At 33.0% G+C, this 19,372-nt stretch overlaps 1 protein-coding gene across 1 annotated transcript; it reads left to right on the top strand.

Annotated features, from left to right (window-relative positions):
* Positions 1 to 5,174: 5,174 nt before the first annotated feature.
* On the top strand, positions 5,175 to 14,108 carry LOC145626769 (uncharacterized). The gene is made up of 6 exons (XM_081679247.1): positions 5,175 to 5,470; positions 7,378 to 7,589; positions 10,918 to 11,235; positions 11,392 to 11,466; positions 11,753 to 11,827; positions 13,304 to 14,108. The coding sequence occupies exons 1-6, from the start codon at positions 5,257 to 5,259 to the stop codon at positions 13,862 to 13,864; spliced, it is 1,455 nt and encodes a 484-aa protein (XP_081535373.1). The 5' UTR covers positions 5,175 to 5,256; the 3' UTR covers positions 13,865 to 14,108.
* Positions 14,109 to 19,372: the final 5,264 nt, after the last annotated feature.

Below are 19,372 nucleotides of genomic sequence, written 5' to 3'. Positions count from 1 at the left end.
ATAATATTCATAATCATTGTAACAATCATAATCATATTCATGTTAATATTAAAGCATAATAAAAATAGCAAGATCCTAGGCATGATACTAACAAGATTAATAACAAACCCTAGCATGTCACTAAGCAATAAAAATCAAATCTTTAACCCTAACATGATACTAACATGAATTAATATTAGAAAGAACATAGGAAACATCATAACAATCATATTTAATATTAAAATCACCCTAGACATGATACTAGGAATCATAATAACAATGTAAACATGATTTCTACATCATAATATCAATAAAACCATTAAAGTACTTACTTTGATGCCTCGTACCTCTTTCTAATAACAAAATACACACGTTAGTAACTTCAAGGAAAATAATAATCAAAGCAATTAAATTAAATAATTGAAAGAGAGATTTGGGACCAAACCCTCAGAAATTAAAACCTTTCACGTCTAGGGCGAAGGCAACTTCGAATATGGCTAGGTGTTTCTAGATCTTGTGAATGCGGAATTTTGTATGAAAAAGTAAGAAAGAATTAAAGAAAGTAAAGAATGCTAAAGAATTAATGTTTGTTGAGAATTGGTGAATGAAAGATGATGATCGTAGATGAATGAATTGTAGATGAATGAAAATTGGTGAATCAAAACGGAGTTTTTGATACGATATTTATAGAGAAAATCATCCAAAAAAGATAATTTAACAAAACAGAGTCTGACGATCGCAAAACAGGGTTGGCGCCAACCCTGGCTAGCTGGCGCCAGACGCCAATGGCTAGCGCCTGGCGCCAAGCCTGGTTCCAGGCGCCAAGGCCTGGGGTTGGACGCCAAACTGGATTTCAACGCGTTTTCGAAAATCTAATAAATTTCCCATACTGGAAGATAAAATAATATAATTTCTTCGAAAATGCTATTTGATTTTGATTAAAACTCTGAAAAGTCAACAAAGTCAACTTATCAATGCTAATTGAATTAGGAATGAAAAGAACCTTCTAGAAGACTAAAACCATTCCTAATTGCATTAGGAATGATAAATCATATTAGGCCCTCCCCTAGATCATTGGGTCGTACATAAAGCTCAAACCGGGCCCAGTTTAGTAAATTAGACAAAACTTCCTCAATATTCATCGGAATTGGGCTTATAATATATCGTTGGAAAGGTCTTTGCAAGCCCCATCCAACTACACTACTATTGGACCCATATCATGGACCAACCAAACTGGATTGGTTGTTTTCTTAAAATAAAGTCTTCAAAAACAGGGAGAAGAGAAAAGAAATAAAAACTTTCCGCAACACGAGACCTTCCACACTTTCGTTTCATTCGATTATGATTGGGTACTCATCACTGGGTTTGGTTTTTGGGAGACACAAATAGGTGTCTACAAGTATCAATATTCAAAACTTATCATCTAATTTGAACCGAACGAAATATTTAACCGCGCTTTGAGTCAAATCCACGTGTAAACATCGAAAACTTAAGCTTTGAGATATGTCATAATACATGGATTTTATTACGAACAAAATAGATACTCCGAGCATAATAAACAAAAATCAATGATAAGATAGAAATAGACATGCTATACTCAGGGCGCCCTAAAACTAATTAATATTAGATTAGTGCCCGTGCAATGCCTGATAGTAATAATATTTTCCCATAATTAAATTGTAATATAATATAAAAATGGGGCAACTTATACGGAATAAATAAATGCAATGTATATAAGAAAGATGAAATAATAATTCAAGAATTATTAAAACTACAATTGAGGAATAAAAAATGATTTTTGATTAATTGTGTTGAAAATATTTAAAAATAGTATACAATATATTACATCAATAATGCATGTTATTCCCAATAACCTATACAATGTAAATGTTGTATGGCTTTTTATTAAGAAATTTTTTTAAATTACCACCCGTAAAATACACCTTTTTTGAAATAACCGCCCATTAAATTTTTAATATTATTTTACCACCCCTTAAATTAAAAAAATATTTAAATCACCACCTTTTTTTTTTCTTTCCAGTCACTTTTCCGGCCTTGGAACCATTTTTCTCAAATTTTCCCAATTTTTATAAGCTTCAATTTGAAGAATTTGACCCAACCAAGTGCATTCACTTAAGTGCCAATTAGGTAAGCTCAATTCTTTTTGTATCTTGGCAAATAATTTTGGTGGTTTTTTGGAATTAGGGTTCCTCAAACAAATTAATTGGGGATTTTCTAAATTTAGGTTTCCTGACATAATTTAATTGGGGATTTTATGAAATTAGGGTTCTCGACACAATTTAATTGGATGTTTTTATGAAATAAGGGTTCTTCAAAACTTTTGTTATAAAATTGTACTTTTGTTCTGAAATTTTATAGAAACCCTAATTCATCAGCAATAGGAACCCTAATTGACGAAATTCCCCAATTAATTTGTGCGAAGAACCCTAATTCAGTAATCCCCCAATTCCCCAATTATAATGTGCCAAGAACCTTAATTTTAACAGAGAATTGATCATACCTGATTGCAAAATTCTGCGTCTGCACTTGTGGGGGGTTTGTCTTCAAATACAACTTAGCAAAGTATGTGAGAATTTGGTAGAAATTGGAGAAGAATCAACTAATTGAGTTGGGGGAGCTATTTTATAGAAAAATAAAGAGGCTTAATATAGCCATTAGGTGGGGCCCACTAACTGAAAAACTCATCGGATTTTTGAAAAAGGTGGGACTTAACTTGATTTTTTAATTTAAGGGGTGGTAAAATAAAATAAAAAATTTAACGGACGGTTATTTAAAAAAAGGTGTGTTTTAAGGGTGGTAATTTTAAAATTAACCTTTTATTAGTGAATTAATTATTTTTTTTGAAACATATTAATGAATTAATTTAGTTAAAAAAAATACTATACAATGTACTTCCAAAAAAAAAAAAAAAAGCTAAGTAGAATAATTCTTTTTTTTTTTTTTTAAAAAATACGAAACTTAAAGCAAAATCATTTATTGTATTGACAGAAAATTTAGCTATACATATGTCCAAAATGATCGATGTAAGCATAGCCTGATTTAATAATAATTAATATTATTATATTTGTATTACACGAATATTTCAAAAAAAAAAATAATTCCTAAAAAGGGAGGTGTAGTTTTGGAGGGAAAAAACAACACCAGGATGTGACACGTGTCATTCCTGGTGTCTGTTTTAGTATTATGTTATTATAGTTGTATTACACGAATATTTCAAAAAAAAAAATTTTTTACTAAAAAGGGAGGTGTAGTTTTGGAGGGAAAGAACAACACAAGGAGTGACATGTGTCATTCCTGGTGTCTGTTTTAGTATTATGTTATTGATGATTAATCAAACCTATACCAATCAATATCATGTTTATTTTAGAAAATCACCAGTAAAAAGACGATGATAAATAGGCTCGCAATAAAAGTGTCAAAATCTGACCCGACTGACTGATTTGATCGGACCCATTAAAACCCAATTCAATTTCTACTCATATGGATACAATAATTAAGCATGATTTAACTTTAAAATAGACTCCATTTGACCTGATTTGATCTCACTGAACACGACCCATATATTTGAATCGACGCCTCTAACCCTCTAATCACAAATTCACAATTTTACCCGACCGTCAATTAAATTAGAGGTAGTAACCGTGGAGAAATTTCAAGTTTCTCTTATTGATAAACAAAATATGTTTTTCAAATGACCAAGATGTAAATAAATCCATCTCTTTTCCTCATTAGTAATTTTTTGGTGCAGCAGGCCACACCATGCGGTAGGGGTTACCAGAGTTTTTTTAATAGGGGTTACTCGAGTTTTTTTGGTCAGGGGTTACCCAAGTTATTTAGTTAGGGGTTACTCGATCAGGGGTTACTTGAGGGGTTCGGACAGGGGTTACTCGAAGGTTTCTCTTGGTCAAGGGTTACTCGAAGGGTTACTCGGTCAAGGGTTACTCGAGTTACTTAGTTAGGGGTTACTCGAGGGGTTACTTGCATGGGTTACTCGAGTTACTTTGTCAGGGGTTGTTTAAGGAGTTCGGTCAGGGATTACTCGAGTAATTTCGGTCAGGAGTTACTTACAACTTGTTTGGGTTAAGTTAAGGGTAGGAAAAGAAGGGGAGGGAGATGAAAGGGAGGTGAAGGGGAAGGAGGAATGGAGAGTTTTCCTTCCAAATCTCTCCATTGTTGGAGGGATCATTTTCTTAGAATTTAATCCCTCCATTTCTGTTCCTTCCAATTCCTTTCATCCCTAAATTGCTACCCAAATAGAATATATTCCCTTCCTCCATTGTCCTTCCCTTCTTTTCCCTCCATTTCCTTCTATCCAAACAGACTAAGAAGTTCAGTCAGGGGTTACTTAAGGACTTCGATCAAGGCTTAGTTAAGGGGCTACTTAGTCAGGGGTTACTTGAGGGGTTAGTCGGTTAGGGGTTACTCGAGTGATTCGGTCATGGATTACTCGAGGGGTTATTAGGTCATGAGTAATTCAAGTAACCCTTAACTGAGTAACTTGAGTAATTCTTGACTGAGTAACCCCTGACCGAGAAACTCGAGTAACCCCAGCAACTCGAATAACCCCTGATTGAGAAACTTGAGTAACCTCGGCAATTCAAATAACCCCTGATCGAGAAACTGGAGTAACCCCGACAACTCGAGTAACCCCTAACCAAGAAACTTGGGTAACCTACCACACGATACATCAGGCCGCATACAAAAAATTGTGTTTCCTCATAGGTATAACCCCGCCTCGAATCAAGTAGCGATTTTTACCTTAAAAGTACCGATTTTGCTCATATACTTTCGTATTACAATTTTAACCCTTTTGATAAACGACAAATACAAGTTTATCTGCCACATAAACGAATTTTTGTTAATTTGGTGTTAAATTGAAAAAGTGTGGTCATTTGTTCAGTAATTTGGTGAGGTGTCCAATAACGGTATGCAACTTGCTTAAACTATTTGGTCATAAAATTACACATGTACCCCTTAACTAGTACATAAAATAACACATGTACCCCTCCACTGGTACTTGAAAAGACGATTATAACCCAATTAAACAAATTTGTTTATATAGGGAATTAAGTCAATTAACTAGGCATACTTCATTGATAAATGAAGTAAATTTGGGTTTTAGACTTTTAGAAACGAAAATAGTCGCTACACTCTAAAACCCTTATTTGAACCTCAATAACCACCATTGAAATCGAGAATCGCCAGAAAAAAGAGGAGTGTGAGAGAGTCAGAGAACAGAGAGAAGGAGAGTTTAAAATGTGGTATATGTGCGTATTCTTCCATAGATTATTAGATTATCGCAAGCCTGAAGTTGAAGCTCTTGCTGAGCTTTTTGGAGCTTTTGCAGAGGACAACAATGGCGAAATCCACTCACTTGAGTGGAAACTACCAGATAACTTCCACCCTGATAACCCCTTCCATTTCTTCAATATCCCTTCTGAGGATATTGCTCGCAACATCGCCAAACGAAGTAAGCAGGAATTTTATTTATTTTTTTTTTTTTTTTGGTGGGTTTTAGCCATTGACAATTTTCTGGTTTTGATTTCATTTATTGGGTACTCTAGCTTTTCAAGAATTGAATTTTGTTCTTGGGTTTGTTTTGTAGAGATTGTTATGATTTGTTTGCTATTCAGTGTTTTTTGGAATATTGGTGCCATTTTGTTGATTGCAAGTGTGATAAAACTGGTTGTTAGATTATTGGCATTTGGGGAAAAACCCAAAATGAATGTCTAGTTACATAATAACCTTCTTTTGTCCTTAGGATTTCGATTACCATTTTTTGGTTCTTGGAGTATTTTTCGCCGAAAATTAAGAAGCTCATGTCCTAAATTTCTAGATTGAAAGAAGTACTTTATATATGTTGGGTCCTTGGGGGATAAATGTTTAGCATAGTATACAACGAAGATTAGGTTGAATGTGATAGTGGCTATTGTCCATTTCATGTAGTAGATGAATTCTTTGATGATCAAGTCAAAACTAAACTGTGACAAACCTTGTTCATTATTGGATGATAGAGGTTTCTTGACCATTTAGAAAATATCATTTGAAATTTGTTGAGGAGTTTTGTGCTTTTCAACATATATATGCTATTACTTAAATCCAAGACAAAGAAATGCTATTTTGGCATATGTCGATGCCTTTTCTATAACAATCTCTCAACTCAAATGATCTTCACATTAAATATGTATCAATCAATTAAGACTCAAATCCACGACCTTTCACTTGAAAAGAAAAGGAATTACTATCTGATATATGCAAATTTATTTATTCTGTCCAAAGGTGCACAAAATTCAATGGGTAACATTGGATGGTAAGGAAGTGCCCATGAGCTATTGTTTTAAAGAACTTGGGTCGATTTTGTAAAAGATTGGAGAAATTGACCAAGATGTAACACATTGGCTCAAAAGGAGAGCAACAACTAGGGTATTGTAAACATTGTAACCGTAGCATATCTTTAAAGTTAAAGAGGAAATTCTATCGGATGGTTATTAGACCACAGTTGCTATATGGGTTTGAATGTTGCATTCAGAAAGATCATTATAGGAAGATGGCAGTAGCAGAGATGCGTATGTTTGAGATGGATGTGTGGGACCACCTTTAAGTATAGAATTAGAAATGAAGATATTATAAGGAAAGTTAGAGCTGTGTACATTAAGGATAAAATAAGGGAGTGCTGATTGTGTTTGGTTTGGGCATGCTAGACGAAGGTTGGAAGACACATTGATAAGAAAAGTCAAGGTTTGGGATCAAGGGGATCTTAGAGAAGGGCAAGGGAAGACCAAAGATGACTTGTATGGAAGGAGTTGAGAAGGACATGAAGAAGTTGGGTTTGCAGGAGCATATGACTTTAGACAGAATGGAATAAGAGGAGAGGATCATGGTTAGCGTGTACAAAGGATAAAATCTTGGTTCATGTAGCCAATTCTATATTGGAATTAAGACTGATTTTTGTTGTTGTTACATTCATAAACTATCATCAATTATATTTTCTTACCACTCATCAAAATGATAAAATCATTTGTCCCCACTTATTTATAATTGCATTAAATATACAACAAAAAAATCTTTTCATTTCATATTACATGCAATTACCCACACAGCCTATAGCTAGTTTTTCTATGAAGTGTGTTCCAATTGAAGTTATAACAAAGAAATTAAAAATGCAGTTACCTACCTATGACATTAATTATATGTGTTTGTACTTGCAACATATTAGGAATACCATCAATACGTTCTTTTCTTCAAAGCAGTCTAACAGTTTTGTTAGGTGAAAGAAAGGGTGTTGTAGTGTCAAATGTACTTGAATCTTTTGAGAATTTTCAGCTCTGTCAGTAAAAGCTATGCTAGTTTTCACTTTTATCTACCAAAAATTTGCAGGCATACTTGTAAAAGGAATGTATGAGATATGGGGGGAAGGAACTAGCTATGATCAGCTAGAGGAGGCTGTGAATGCCTATCCTGATGATAGGAAGTTGCCATACTTGACGTCTGAAAATACTTTCAAGATAAATATTGACAGCTTTGGCAAGACCTTTTCTACCCAAGAGCAGAAAGAACTCCTCCAGAAGCTAGCTTTCATTCCTTTTAAGGTATATTTTATTATAGTTATTCATGCTTATCATTTGTATATTGGGGCATTCAAGTGTAGTGTTATTTGTGCCTGCATGTCTTCTTTCAATGTCACAATGAAGTGTTAATAATGTAGTGAATTTAGGTGAATATCAATTTAGAATTGATATTGATAAAGGCTGCAATATATATTATCTTGTAATGTTGATATAAATCTTGTAATTGAAGCCATTCACCCCTTAGAATTTCAAAGACAAAACACTAAATTGTTTATTCACTGTTTGGCCTTTGACTTTTCATTTTGAAGAAATAGATGGTCTATCAATTTTTTTCTCTGTGATAGCTATAAAAACTATTATGGAATAGAAGTTTTTATCTATGTCCATCATGTAATTCTAAGCTCTCTTCTGCTGGACCGGTAAATTAATGGAATGGCAGTGTCATAAACCTTTTAACATAATGACAAGATTTGCAACCCTTTCCCTGGAATAAATAATTGAAAAATTTAGTAATCAATCAAATTGAGAAGGGTATAAATTTGCAAACTTCCCTATTTTAGAGAAGCTACAAAGTTAGTTTCCCAGATAGTCTGCAAATCTTTTAGAGGCATTCCAGGGTAAAGCCTGTAAGCATGAGTTGAAAATCTGATGTGGTTCCAAGTAAAAGGATTTGTCCCTCGAAAATAATTGACGAGAAGCATGATCTCAGACATTTTTTTTGTTTTCATTTAACCATGGACTTCCATAATATGTTCCTCGAAAGTAATTGTCGAGAAGCATGATCTCAAAACTTTTGTTGTTCCTATTTTACCATAGGGTTCTCAAAATAGCTACAGAGCTGTCCTGTGTGCCTGCTATAGAATCTCTTCTTACGCCTCTTAGCACTCCTACTGGAAATTTGCAATTTTCTAAAATAGTATATGACTCAACCATGCCAGCCACACTACCCGTGAAACTGAGTAGCTATGCTGCAATGTTAAGTAATGGTGCTTGCGTTGTCACCATTAAAACCACAGACAAATGGTGTCATAGTTTTTGTGACCTACAAATTTGCAATCTGCCTTTCCTATTGAGAATATTTAAGGTTCTCTCCGAACTAAAGCGAGATACAAGGAAAGAGACTTGAAAAATAATATTAGGCTGAAAGAGTTTCTCAATTCAAAGTCTTTGTAAAAGTTCATATTGGAGCATAATGGTCTATTTATATGATCTCCTTGAATCCTTTCTTACCTTATGCTTCAACAAGTGAAAAAAGTAAAACCGGAGATATACTCTATGATTTTGAGGCCACACTTTGCCATGACTTTAGTTTTATATTTTTTGATTGGCAGTTCTGCCCTTCTCAGTTATCAGAAAACTACTGATCTCATTTATACTGCCCTTTCCTGTTTTAGTTTACTCATTGTTCATTTCAATGCTTTTCTTTTTTTTGAAACCATTTCAATGCTTTTCTCACTCACCTCTTTGACCATGTTTTGTGATCTATATAAGGAAATATATAGTCATGTGAGATCTTGTTCACACACCTCTTTGACCATGTTTTGTGATCTATATAAGGAAAAATATAGTCGTGTGAGATCATGTTAGATTCACCTTGACATGTACTTTCAAAAATCAACTTTTTATTATTTTTACTTGTAGGCAACTAAAGATATTCTCGTCAAAAAAAAAAAAAAAAAAAAAAAAAACACTAAAGATATTAATGGTCAATGTTGTGCATTGTCAAACATGAAAGTCAAACTAAGTTGGAGGTTCATTATTTCGCTTTTCTCATATGTAGCTTGCAGCCTTGCACATTTGGGTAGCTAGTGCTGATCTTAATTGTAAAAGCATCCCTTCTTAACCCTCACCCCCTTCCTGTTGACCAAACAAAGAGAGAATATACCCCTGCTCCAGGCAGTTACACCGATAAATATCAATTACTTGTACATTTACTAGTTGTCATAGTTGCTCGTATCACTATCAAAAGATGATCCCCATTTTTACTTGGACAGTGTAAGTTTCATGTTGAGGAATGATAGAACGATTAATATAGTTAAAAATTTCAGCTGTGCTTAGTAATGCACAATCATGTTTCTAGTGTTATTCAGCCTATATGAGTAATATGACTAAGACCATGCAATTTTGAGTAAATTCTTTGGTGGCTTTATCAGTTTATCCTAGTATCAGGTCCATGTACCACATCTTGTACTCTATATGCCATTATCAATGTAATCTTAGCAGTATAGAAATTATTTTGTAATTTTGATAGGAAGTTCAGGATTGCTGTAACTTTATCAGTGGTTATTGACTCCCCACCTAGACAGGAAATGAAGTGTTGAAAACCCCCTTTCAAACTTCTTATATTTTAGTTGATGTTTTGTTGGCATTTGTACCCGAGGGTGCACTGGTATGTAGAGTGGAGGAGTGGGACCATGGAGGGGTTAAACGAGGGAAAAGGAGACCAAAAATGACTTGGTTAGAAAGAGTTAGGAAGGATATGAAATATATGGTTTTGCATGAGAATGAGGCATTTGATAGTAAGGGATGGAGGAAGATTTTTGTCGATGACTAGACGGATTTATCGCTTTTGGTTCATGTAGCCGACCCCACTTATGAGATTAAGGCTCTGATTGATTGATTTGTTCCTGCACATTGTTACAGTTCTTTGCTCACTAACATCCATATTTAAAAAAAAAAAAATATATAAATTATCTGATATATTTTGTGCCCTCATAATTCTATGGAAATTTTTTACATTGCCACCTAAAAATGTAACCATTTTCTAAGTAACCACCCATTAAATTTTTTATTTTAAATTACCACCCCTTAAATTAAATAAATGCTTAGATTACCACCCATTTCAAAAATTCGGTGGATTTTTCGTATGTGGGCCCCACCTAACACTTATTTTGACCCTTTTGACTGATTTTTTTCCACAATTTTTCTCTTTAAAACACTCTCCTAACTCCAATTCACATTTTTTCTCTTTGAAATTTGGTTGAATTTGGGGATGGAAATGTGAATTAAAGTATAGAGAGCGTTTTTAAGGAGAAAAATCGGGGAAAAAATAAGTCAAAATGGTTTGAATAAGTGTTAGGTGGGGCCTACAGACGGAAAATCCACTGGATTTTTGAAATGGGTGGTGATCTGAGCATTTATTTAATTTAAGGGGTGGTAATTTAAAATAAAAAATTAAACGGGTGGTTAGTTCAAAAATGGTTACATTTTTTGGTGGTAATTTAAAAATTAACCTAATTCTATATAAGACTTAATTTTGTCGCTATCTTCTGGTCTTTTAATATAATCCTTAGAGATAGCTGATATTTAAGATGTACCACTTACTTTAGATGTTGAATTTCTATTTCAGGGTCGAGTGGATCTTCGAAATCCAGATCATAATTTTTGGTTCATAGAGATTGATAAATACGAAGCTAATAATGGTCTGCCACCTATTGTTGAAAAGAGAATCTTCTTTGGGCGAGAGATTGGTGCAGCAGACAGAAAACTCTTGCCTACATATCAGCTAAAAAGCAGAGTTTACATAGGACCAACTGCAATGGATGCTGAAATGGCATTTCTAATGGCCAATCAAGGACTTGCTGCCCCTGGGAAGCTTGTTTATGATCCATTTGTTGGCACTGGGAGTGTCCTAGTTGCTGCTGCACATTTTGGTGCAATGACAATGGTTGGTCCTTTTTGCACTTGAGAGTTTTTTTTTTTTCTTTGAGTAGAAGTTTTTGTGTGTGTGTGTGTGTGTATGTGTGTGTGTGTGTGTGTGTGTGTGTTTTTCTCTGTTACGTATATTATGGCTATCTGGCAAGGACACTGATGTAAATTTTAGGGTGCAGACATAGATATAAGGGTGGTTCGTGATGGACGAGGACCTGACCGTAATGTTTGGAGTAATTTTAAGCAGGTAATCACAACTTCCTATTCTTAAAGTTACTAGAAAAATATTTGGACATGTCAAAGATAACCAGCAGTAATTTTTTTGCATGCATCAAAAGATCTCGTGCTCACTGTTCAAAATGTTTAAGTTACCATTGTATTTGGCAAGCTAGAATTTGAAGCCACGTGGTTGTTTATTCGATCTAAATCTCTCTTTATGCCTTTTATTTTTATATAAAATCTAAAGGTAGTTTGAGTCCTGCTTTCTGTGCTGGCACTTTTTTTTATGACTATGATTCATGTAATTTATGCAGTATGGCTTGCAAGAACCGATATCCCTTTTGAGGGCCGATAATAACCTTCCTCCATGGCGTGCTGGACTTAAAGAGGTACTTTCTTACTCTTATATGATGTGCATTTCTTATATCAGTGTGAACACTCGGATAAATAAAACCTGATAATTTGATGTTACTAGGTTAGGTCCCTTGCCATGCACGGTTATTGACAAAAAAAATTATGTACGTATATACTTATCAGTGATCATATATTGTAATATCTCGTTTTTGGTCATTAACTTTTGTCTATCTCAATTGTATCTTTGAAACGGATATTATGTTCGCCACATAAAAACTTATAGTAGAAGATTTGTATTTTTTAAAAATATTTACAAAGATTATATTTTGCTATTCTATTTTCCATATTAATTAGTTAATTGAATGTGAATATATATATATATATAAAAAAAAAAGGTAAATATCATTTCTATTTATACAGTAATTAAATTTTAATACTAAGGACACACCAAAAACTGACATGTGTCATTGCTGGTGTGTCTTTTAATATATAGTTATTGATTGATTGGAATTTCTAGCTCTAGCCTACATTGGATTTTGGGCTATGTACTGTTTGTAGTAGCATGATGAGCATGTTATGTCAGTAATCATAAAGCCAATGTCTTTTTTCTCCAGTCTTTCTATTGTCTTGAATAGGTATACAACTGATCATGGCTGATGTTTGTTTTCTGGCTGAGAAATAACCTCCGCAATGACCCTAGTATCTTGCTGCCAGTTCAATATTTATGTCATGAAGCAGCTAATGTGAATATTTATCTCCATATTCCTCTTGAAATTCTTGATCAGGGTAAAGTGAACATTCTGCTTAAATTTTGATGCATTAGTAATTGTCACATAAGTGGTAACCTTATTTTCTGAGCATGTTGATTGCTTTTCTAGGCGGCTCTCAAGGGTAAATATAAACCCTTGTGGACATCTTTGACATACTGTGTATGGAAGTTTAATCTGTTTGTCAAGCTGTGAATACTTTTCAAAAGCTGAATATGTCAATGCTCAATAGTATACAGTACCTGATAATGCCCTAACAAAGTACTTATTCTTTTCCATCATTCTGTGAAGATAAAAGTTTTATTCCTTTTTTGATAAAAAATGTGTAAATGTATCCCATGACGATATGAGGAATGGTGTTACACTGTTACCTGCTTTGCTAATCTTTCTGCAAGCTACGACTTAAAATACTGATTGGTACAGTGGTACACTTTTGGACTAATTTAACACATTTGGTAGCAAATTGCTTGCATGTACCCTTTCTGCATGGCAAAGTGTACTATAAATTAGGTAACATAAAGATTTATGGAATTTGACCCTATTCTAGAACAAGAATGAAAGAGAGGGAAAAGGGATGAAGAAGCTTTGAGAAATTTTTCCAAGTATGCCTTTTATCTTCACATTATATTGTTGCCTAAAAATAAAAGGAATAGAGCTCATAGTTTTGTCCTATTTGCTCCCCACCTTCAATTTGATATTTTTTTTGGCATTCCAAATAATCTGATGCTTTGGCTCCTTTGCAAGATGTTTGATGCAATAATTTGCGATCCACCTTATGGCGTTCGTGCTGGGGGACGTAAATCTGGTGGTAGAAAGTTGCTCAAGGGTGTGGTGGGCCCTTACACAGTTCCTGACGACAAAAGAGCGGGCCACATACCATCGACTGCAGCATATAGCTTGGTTGAATGTGTCCATGATCTGCTTGATCTAGCTGCTAGGATGCTTGTAATGGGCGGAAGGCTTGTTTACTTCTATCCTGTGCTAAGAGAGGAGGATTCACCTGATCCCACTTTTCCAGAACATCCATGTTTCAAACTGGTTGCTGTCTCTGAGCAAATACTTAGTTTTCGTTACAGCAGGGTATTATTGACGATGGTGAAGGTAGAATCATATACTGAAAAAATTGCTGACGCTGCTAAAGTTATGCATTTAGATTTTAAGGCAAACCATTTGAAGTGGTTAGATGAAGGCAACCTTCATTCTGCTGTTTTTGCTCCAGCTCCAACTAGCTACAAGCAGGGAGAAAATGGGGAATCAAATTTCTCCAAAGAATCGAAGCCCAAATATCGAGGGAAATATGTTTAGGGTACATGATTTTAGGTGCATCTCAGATATTGTAGCCCACTTCTGACCCGCATGGTTGCTCTTAAAGATTCTATTTTTACCTGACCTGTTCATCTGTATTCTGTATTTTTGTTAGCTTTGGGAGTGAATGAACTTAACTTTAGCTCATACTATAGTGTTAAGGGTGCTTCTAATAGACATGAGATGTGTGTATTTTGATGCTGTACTTGCAAGTGATAGCCACCATTTTTGTGAATTATAACTTTGTATTTCATCTACCTGTGTTTTCATTGACATTATTTCGATGTCCGCCTTGGGGATATTTGATTGCATATTAAGTATGGTTTGGATTCATTAAAATTCATACTACGCATTAAGGGTCTGTTCTCATTGACTGAACTCAGCTGAATTGAACTGAGCTGAATTGAACTGAGTTGAGTTGAACTGAACTGAATATTTTATAAGAGAAGGAAATTAGGAGCGGCATTGAACTGAGTTGAACTGAACTAAACTGAATTTCAACTTAAGAGAACAGACCCTAAGTATGGGTTTCTAGGCTAGTTGTAAGTATCTGTGAAAAATGAAATGCAAAGATTTAATATTTAGGATGAAATTATCTATGATCCGTTAAAATTTTTTTTCTTACATTTATTACTTTATATATGCTACGCAGTATTCATATACTATCACTTTTATTTATCTTTTAATTTCCAACAAACCCACTTGCGCAATATTTCACCATATTTAACTCAATGGCATAAAACTTCGTGTTGGTCAAAGTGAAGCAATTAAAAAAGATCGAGGGATTAAGTTACAAATTTTCAATTAAGTTACTTAGGGCCGGTTCTCATACATTTATTTTCAGTTCAGTTCAGTTAGTTCAGCTTAGCTCTAATCAGTTCAGTTCAGTTCAGTTCAGCTCTAATCAATTCAGTTCGGTTTATATCTAATGTTATTGCTAATGATATAAAGCCAAATTTCATTCTTTTAAGCTCTTATTACAACGACGATAATAATAATAATAATAATAATAATAATAATAATAATAATAATAATAATAATAATAATAATAATAATAATAATAATGATGATGATGATAATCAATAAATAATAATAATAATAATAGTATATTTTTCTTAAATATTTTTATATGTATATCTGTATACACACATATTTATAATAATAAATAATCAATAAATAATCAAATATCACTAATTCGTAGTTAAAAATCACTAATTAATAAGTTCAGTTCATTTCAGAAAAATTGAAACTAATAATCCAACTTTTGCTCCCCCAACTAATTCCTTGAAGTAGTCCCTAAAAATCCACACTTTTAACCCCTAAATGATTTTGCCTATTGATAAACAAAGGTGATAAAACGGGGCTCTCTCAACATGTAGGGACTAAAATTAATACTTCGTATTAGTGAGAATGTTAGAGTATAAGCCAAAATCAATTAAATAAATAAAAAAAAAAAAAAAACTTTTTCATAACGTGTTTGGTTGACCCTACTTAAAACTTTAGGTTAGGGTCGAGCAAACCTTGACCCATGACCCAAAGTGACCTATGACCCGGAGTTACTTGACCTAAATCTGACTCGACTGATTAGTCTAAGTACGTACAAATTGTACAACATTTAAAGTGAGATACTTAAATTATTATAGATGAATATGAGTATATAATATAATTTAATCTAATCTAATATATATAAATAAAGTAGGAATTTTTCGGGAGTATTCGACACGCCACATAAGCAGATGTATTATTTAGACCAATTGAAAATTAGATTTGTATTTTATTTTAGATTTAAAAAAATTCACTCGCCACATAAGCAAAAGTGACGAATGAGATTTAAGAATTTTTCCACGTAGATAAAAATAACGAATAGTAATTTATTAGGATTTAATTTATATAAAAAAAATAAACAATATCTTTTTTAAAGAGCTAAAATTATCTTTAGATATTAAAATTTATATTATTTTGAAAAAAATTTAATTGAATTGAAATTCTTAAATGCGATGAATAACAGTGATCAAGTCAGTCAAACGATAGTGCAAGGTCAATAATGTTTTTCGTGTATACAATTTGAAAAAAGTTAGCTTCACATAGTTTTTTTTTTTTTTTTTTTTTTTTTTTTTTTTTTTTTTATGTATAGATTTTAATAGATTTACTAGTGTGTAGCCCGGGCGTTGTACCGGTTGCTACTTTAATTAGACCTTGTAATTATCAATTATATACATTTATTTTCATACTTATAACATAATTTATGATTGGCTTAGATGGTTAAGTAACTATCTTTCTTATAAAAGGTTCGGTGTTTGATTCCCCTTATTATCGTTTTTTTTTATATGAAGCAATATTCTAGTTAATTGAGTATTGATGGTGTAGCACAATGGGAGATGGAGTAGGTGACATGGCTGGCGTGGTCTACGTGGCACAGAGACGTTCTTAGTAATGCCTTTTAATATATTAGTATAGATTACTCCATATTCAATGTATGAATTTCTTTCATATATATGTAGTAAAAGAAATCTTTCTAGCTTCACATCTACATATTTTAATAGATTTATTACTCCATATTCAATGTTTTTTTTTGAAACGATATTCATTGTAATTATTAATTAAGAGAGTCACAATTATTTTTTTTCCTACAGTTTAATAAAATGAAAAAAAAATGATATTATGTTGGACTATTTAATGCGTCAAAAGATTTTGGACTAATTTAGGGACGGAGGGAGTATATAGTGATTTCTATATAGAAAAATATAAATAAAAAATTTTGTAAATGGGTTAATGTAAATTAAATCGAGATTATATTTTTAAAAATATTCCATCAAAATTACATTGTTTTACAAATGATAATTTATTTCCTTAATCAACCGTAGTTATTACTTGCATATTAACTTTAAAAAAACAAAAAGGTAAATATTGTTGCTCATATATATTGTTGACAAAAACAATTTTTTTTCAAAATAACTTTTTTTTTTTGTAAGATTTTTTCAAAATAACTTCCTTAAATAAAATTTCTAAAAAAAAATTATAAAAAACTAAAAACACACCAGAAATTGATATGTGTCATTGCTGGTGTGTCTTTTAGTATATAAAGTTATTATTGATTGATTGATTGCAAAATCATTCTATAGCGAGCAATTGAATCTCATTAAAGGGATGTTTTGATTAGTTCGTTAGATTAATTATTACCTAGCTTTTTGATTGATTTTTTTGCTTATCTCATTTTGTTTAATTACTTGTTTTTCAATCATGATTTTTTTTTTTTTTTTTTTGTTTTGAAATTGAGTATTGCCCAAGTTATCGTATTAATATCATGATTCAAATTTCATATTAATTTATGAAAGAATGACATGTAACATGTAATAACTTAGTGGTTAAAATGTAAGTTTTTGAACTTGATGCTTTATATGGGTTACTACAAATTTACAAAATAATTTACAACTATTGCCAAAACAAAGCATTCACATACCATGCTCAAATCACATGAAAAATGACAACCAATTTTTAAGGTCTTTGTGTAAATGAAGAACTAGGTTTGGTGTTTTAAGGGTCATAATAATAACTTTTAGCCATCGGAGGGATTATAATTATGAGTATCTACAAATGTGTTGTATAGATTGGGCCGCATGGACCTCCGCCTCGTAATACATATCTATCCAAAGTCTCAACCACGTGGTATTCATCCTGTATATCATAAGTACCACAACATTAACGACATCATTGCAGCAATGGGATGTAGTATTATCTCAGTGGTATTTGTCCTAGTTGAATATATATATACTTTCTCTCTCTTCTTCCACATTTTCTTAGCTAATGTAAAAGTGGCAATTGGGTCTTTGGGAATGGGGTTTGCCTGAGTGAATTCAGTTGAGTGCATTGGGGTTGAGTCCATTGGTTCGCATTGTATCCATCCATAATCTATTTCAAATATAATTGATACAAAAAATACTAGAAAGTAAATGAGATACAACTGCCATGGTTCTCCCAAACACTCGTTTTTAGAGTCCTAGACAAAGAAGGCTCCAACAGAAGCTCAGCCATGGTTCTCCCAACACTCGTTATTGCTCCATTCTCATCTTTTACATCAATGAGATACAACTGCTTAAACGCATCACCTAAAGACGCGTAAGAAGGTGGATCCTAAAAATCAAACTTAAGAATATCAATGCCAGGGAGGTCCAAGGACTTCAAATACAGGACACTCCCTGCAAGTACCGCGACCTCCATAAAATCATCTTTATACACAACAGATGAATATAACCTATAACTAACATTTCTAATATAGCCTGCACTCTACTAATATGTATAGTATCTGATGAATACATCCCATTTTGAGGATTATACTGTCTTTGCTTAACATAACTAGAATTTATAACATACAAAACCCAATCAACGGTCAAAGAAGTTTTAGCAATATTAGTTGAAACAATAAATCTCCTACAATTACTCAGAGGAGGGCTAAAAATACGAACCTGTAACTCCGGGGGCAACGACCCATGGAGTGGATAAATCACAACATCCATTACAGATACTCAAACATCAGCATAAGTGCACTCTCAGGTACATGACAGAAGACAGTCTAATATGTCAATTACAGGATGTAGCAATCTCAGAAACAAAGAATGTAACGATTTCCCAAACAAAGTAGAGTAAACATACTTACAAATCATACAACCCCATATAACAAATAAACTTACACATGATGGAAAGATTCAAACCAGGTAGTATGAAAACCTTAAGCTTAGGATATATACTCGAATGCAATTCCTAAGATTTGGAACATGACAAATAAGTTGAAAGCAAAAAAATAACAGCAATAAAACATGAAAATCAAACAAAAACAATAGTTACATTAAAATAAACTATACTACTATACAAATTCGACTAAAAACCCTAATTACAACAATTGAAATTAAAATTTTCAATCAAATAATAATAATAATAATAATAAAAATCGTAACTTCGGCAATTTACACATATTCGAAAAATAAACAGAAAAATCAACGATTTGGATCAAAGTTAAGGCAATACGAGTAAGTAGTTGAGCGCTTAATGAAAATCATTGAAGAACTGGATATATGAAGACTCGACGGATAAGTGTAGACACCCATTTGTGTCTCCCCAAAACCAAACCCAATGATGAGTACCTTTCATGTTGAATCATAATCGAATGAAGTGAAAGTGTGGAAAGTTTAGTGTTGCAGATAGTTTTAATTTCTTTTCTCTTCTCTCTGTTTTTTAAAACTTATTTTAAGAAAACATCCAATCCAGTTTGGTTGGTCCATGATATGGGTCCAATAGTTGTGTAGTTGGATGGGGCTTGACAAGAGCCTTCCAACGGTATATTATAAACCCAATTCCGATGAATATTGAGGAGGTTATGGCCAATTTACTGAACTGGGCCCGGTTTGAGCCTTATATGCGGCCCAATGATCCAGGGGAGGGCCTAATATAGATTTATCATTCCTAATGCAATTAGGAATGATTTTAGTCTTCTAGATTCTTCTAGAAGGTTCT

This window comes from Chenopodium album, chromosome 4 (assembly GCF_948465745.1).
Source record: "Chenopodium album chromosome 4, dcCheAlbu1.1, whole genome shotgun sequence".
NCBI lineage: Eukaryota > Viridiplantae > Streptophyta > Magnoliopsida > Caryophyllales > Amaranthaceae > Chenopodium > Chenopodium album.
The sequence above is the reverse complement of the archived record's forward strand: the minus strand, read 5'-3'. Positions and strand labels throughout refer to the sequence as shown.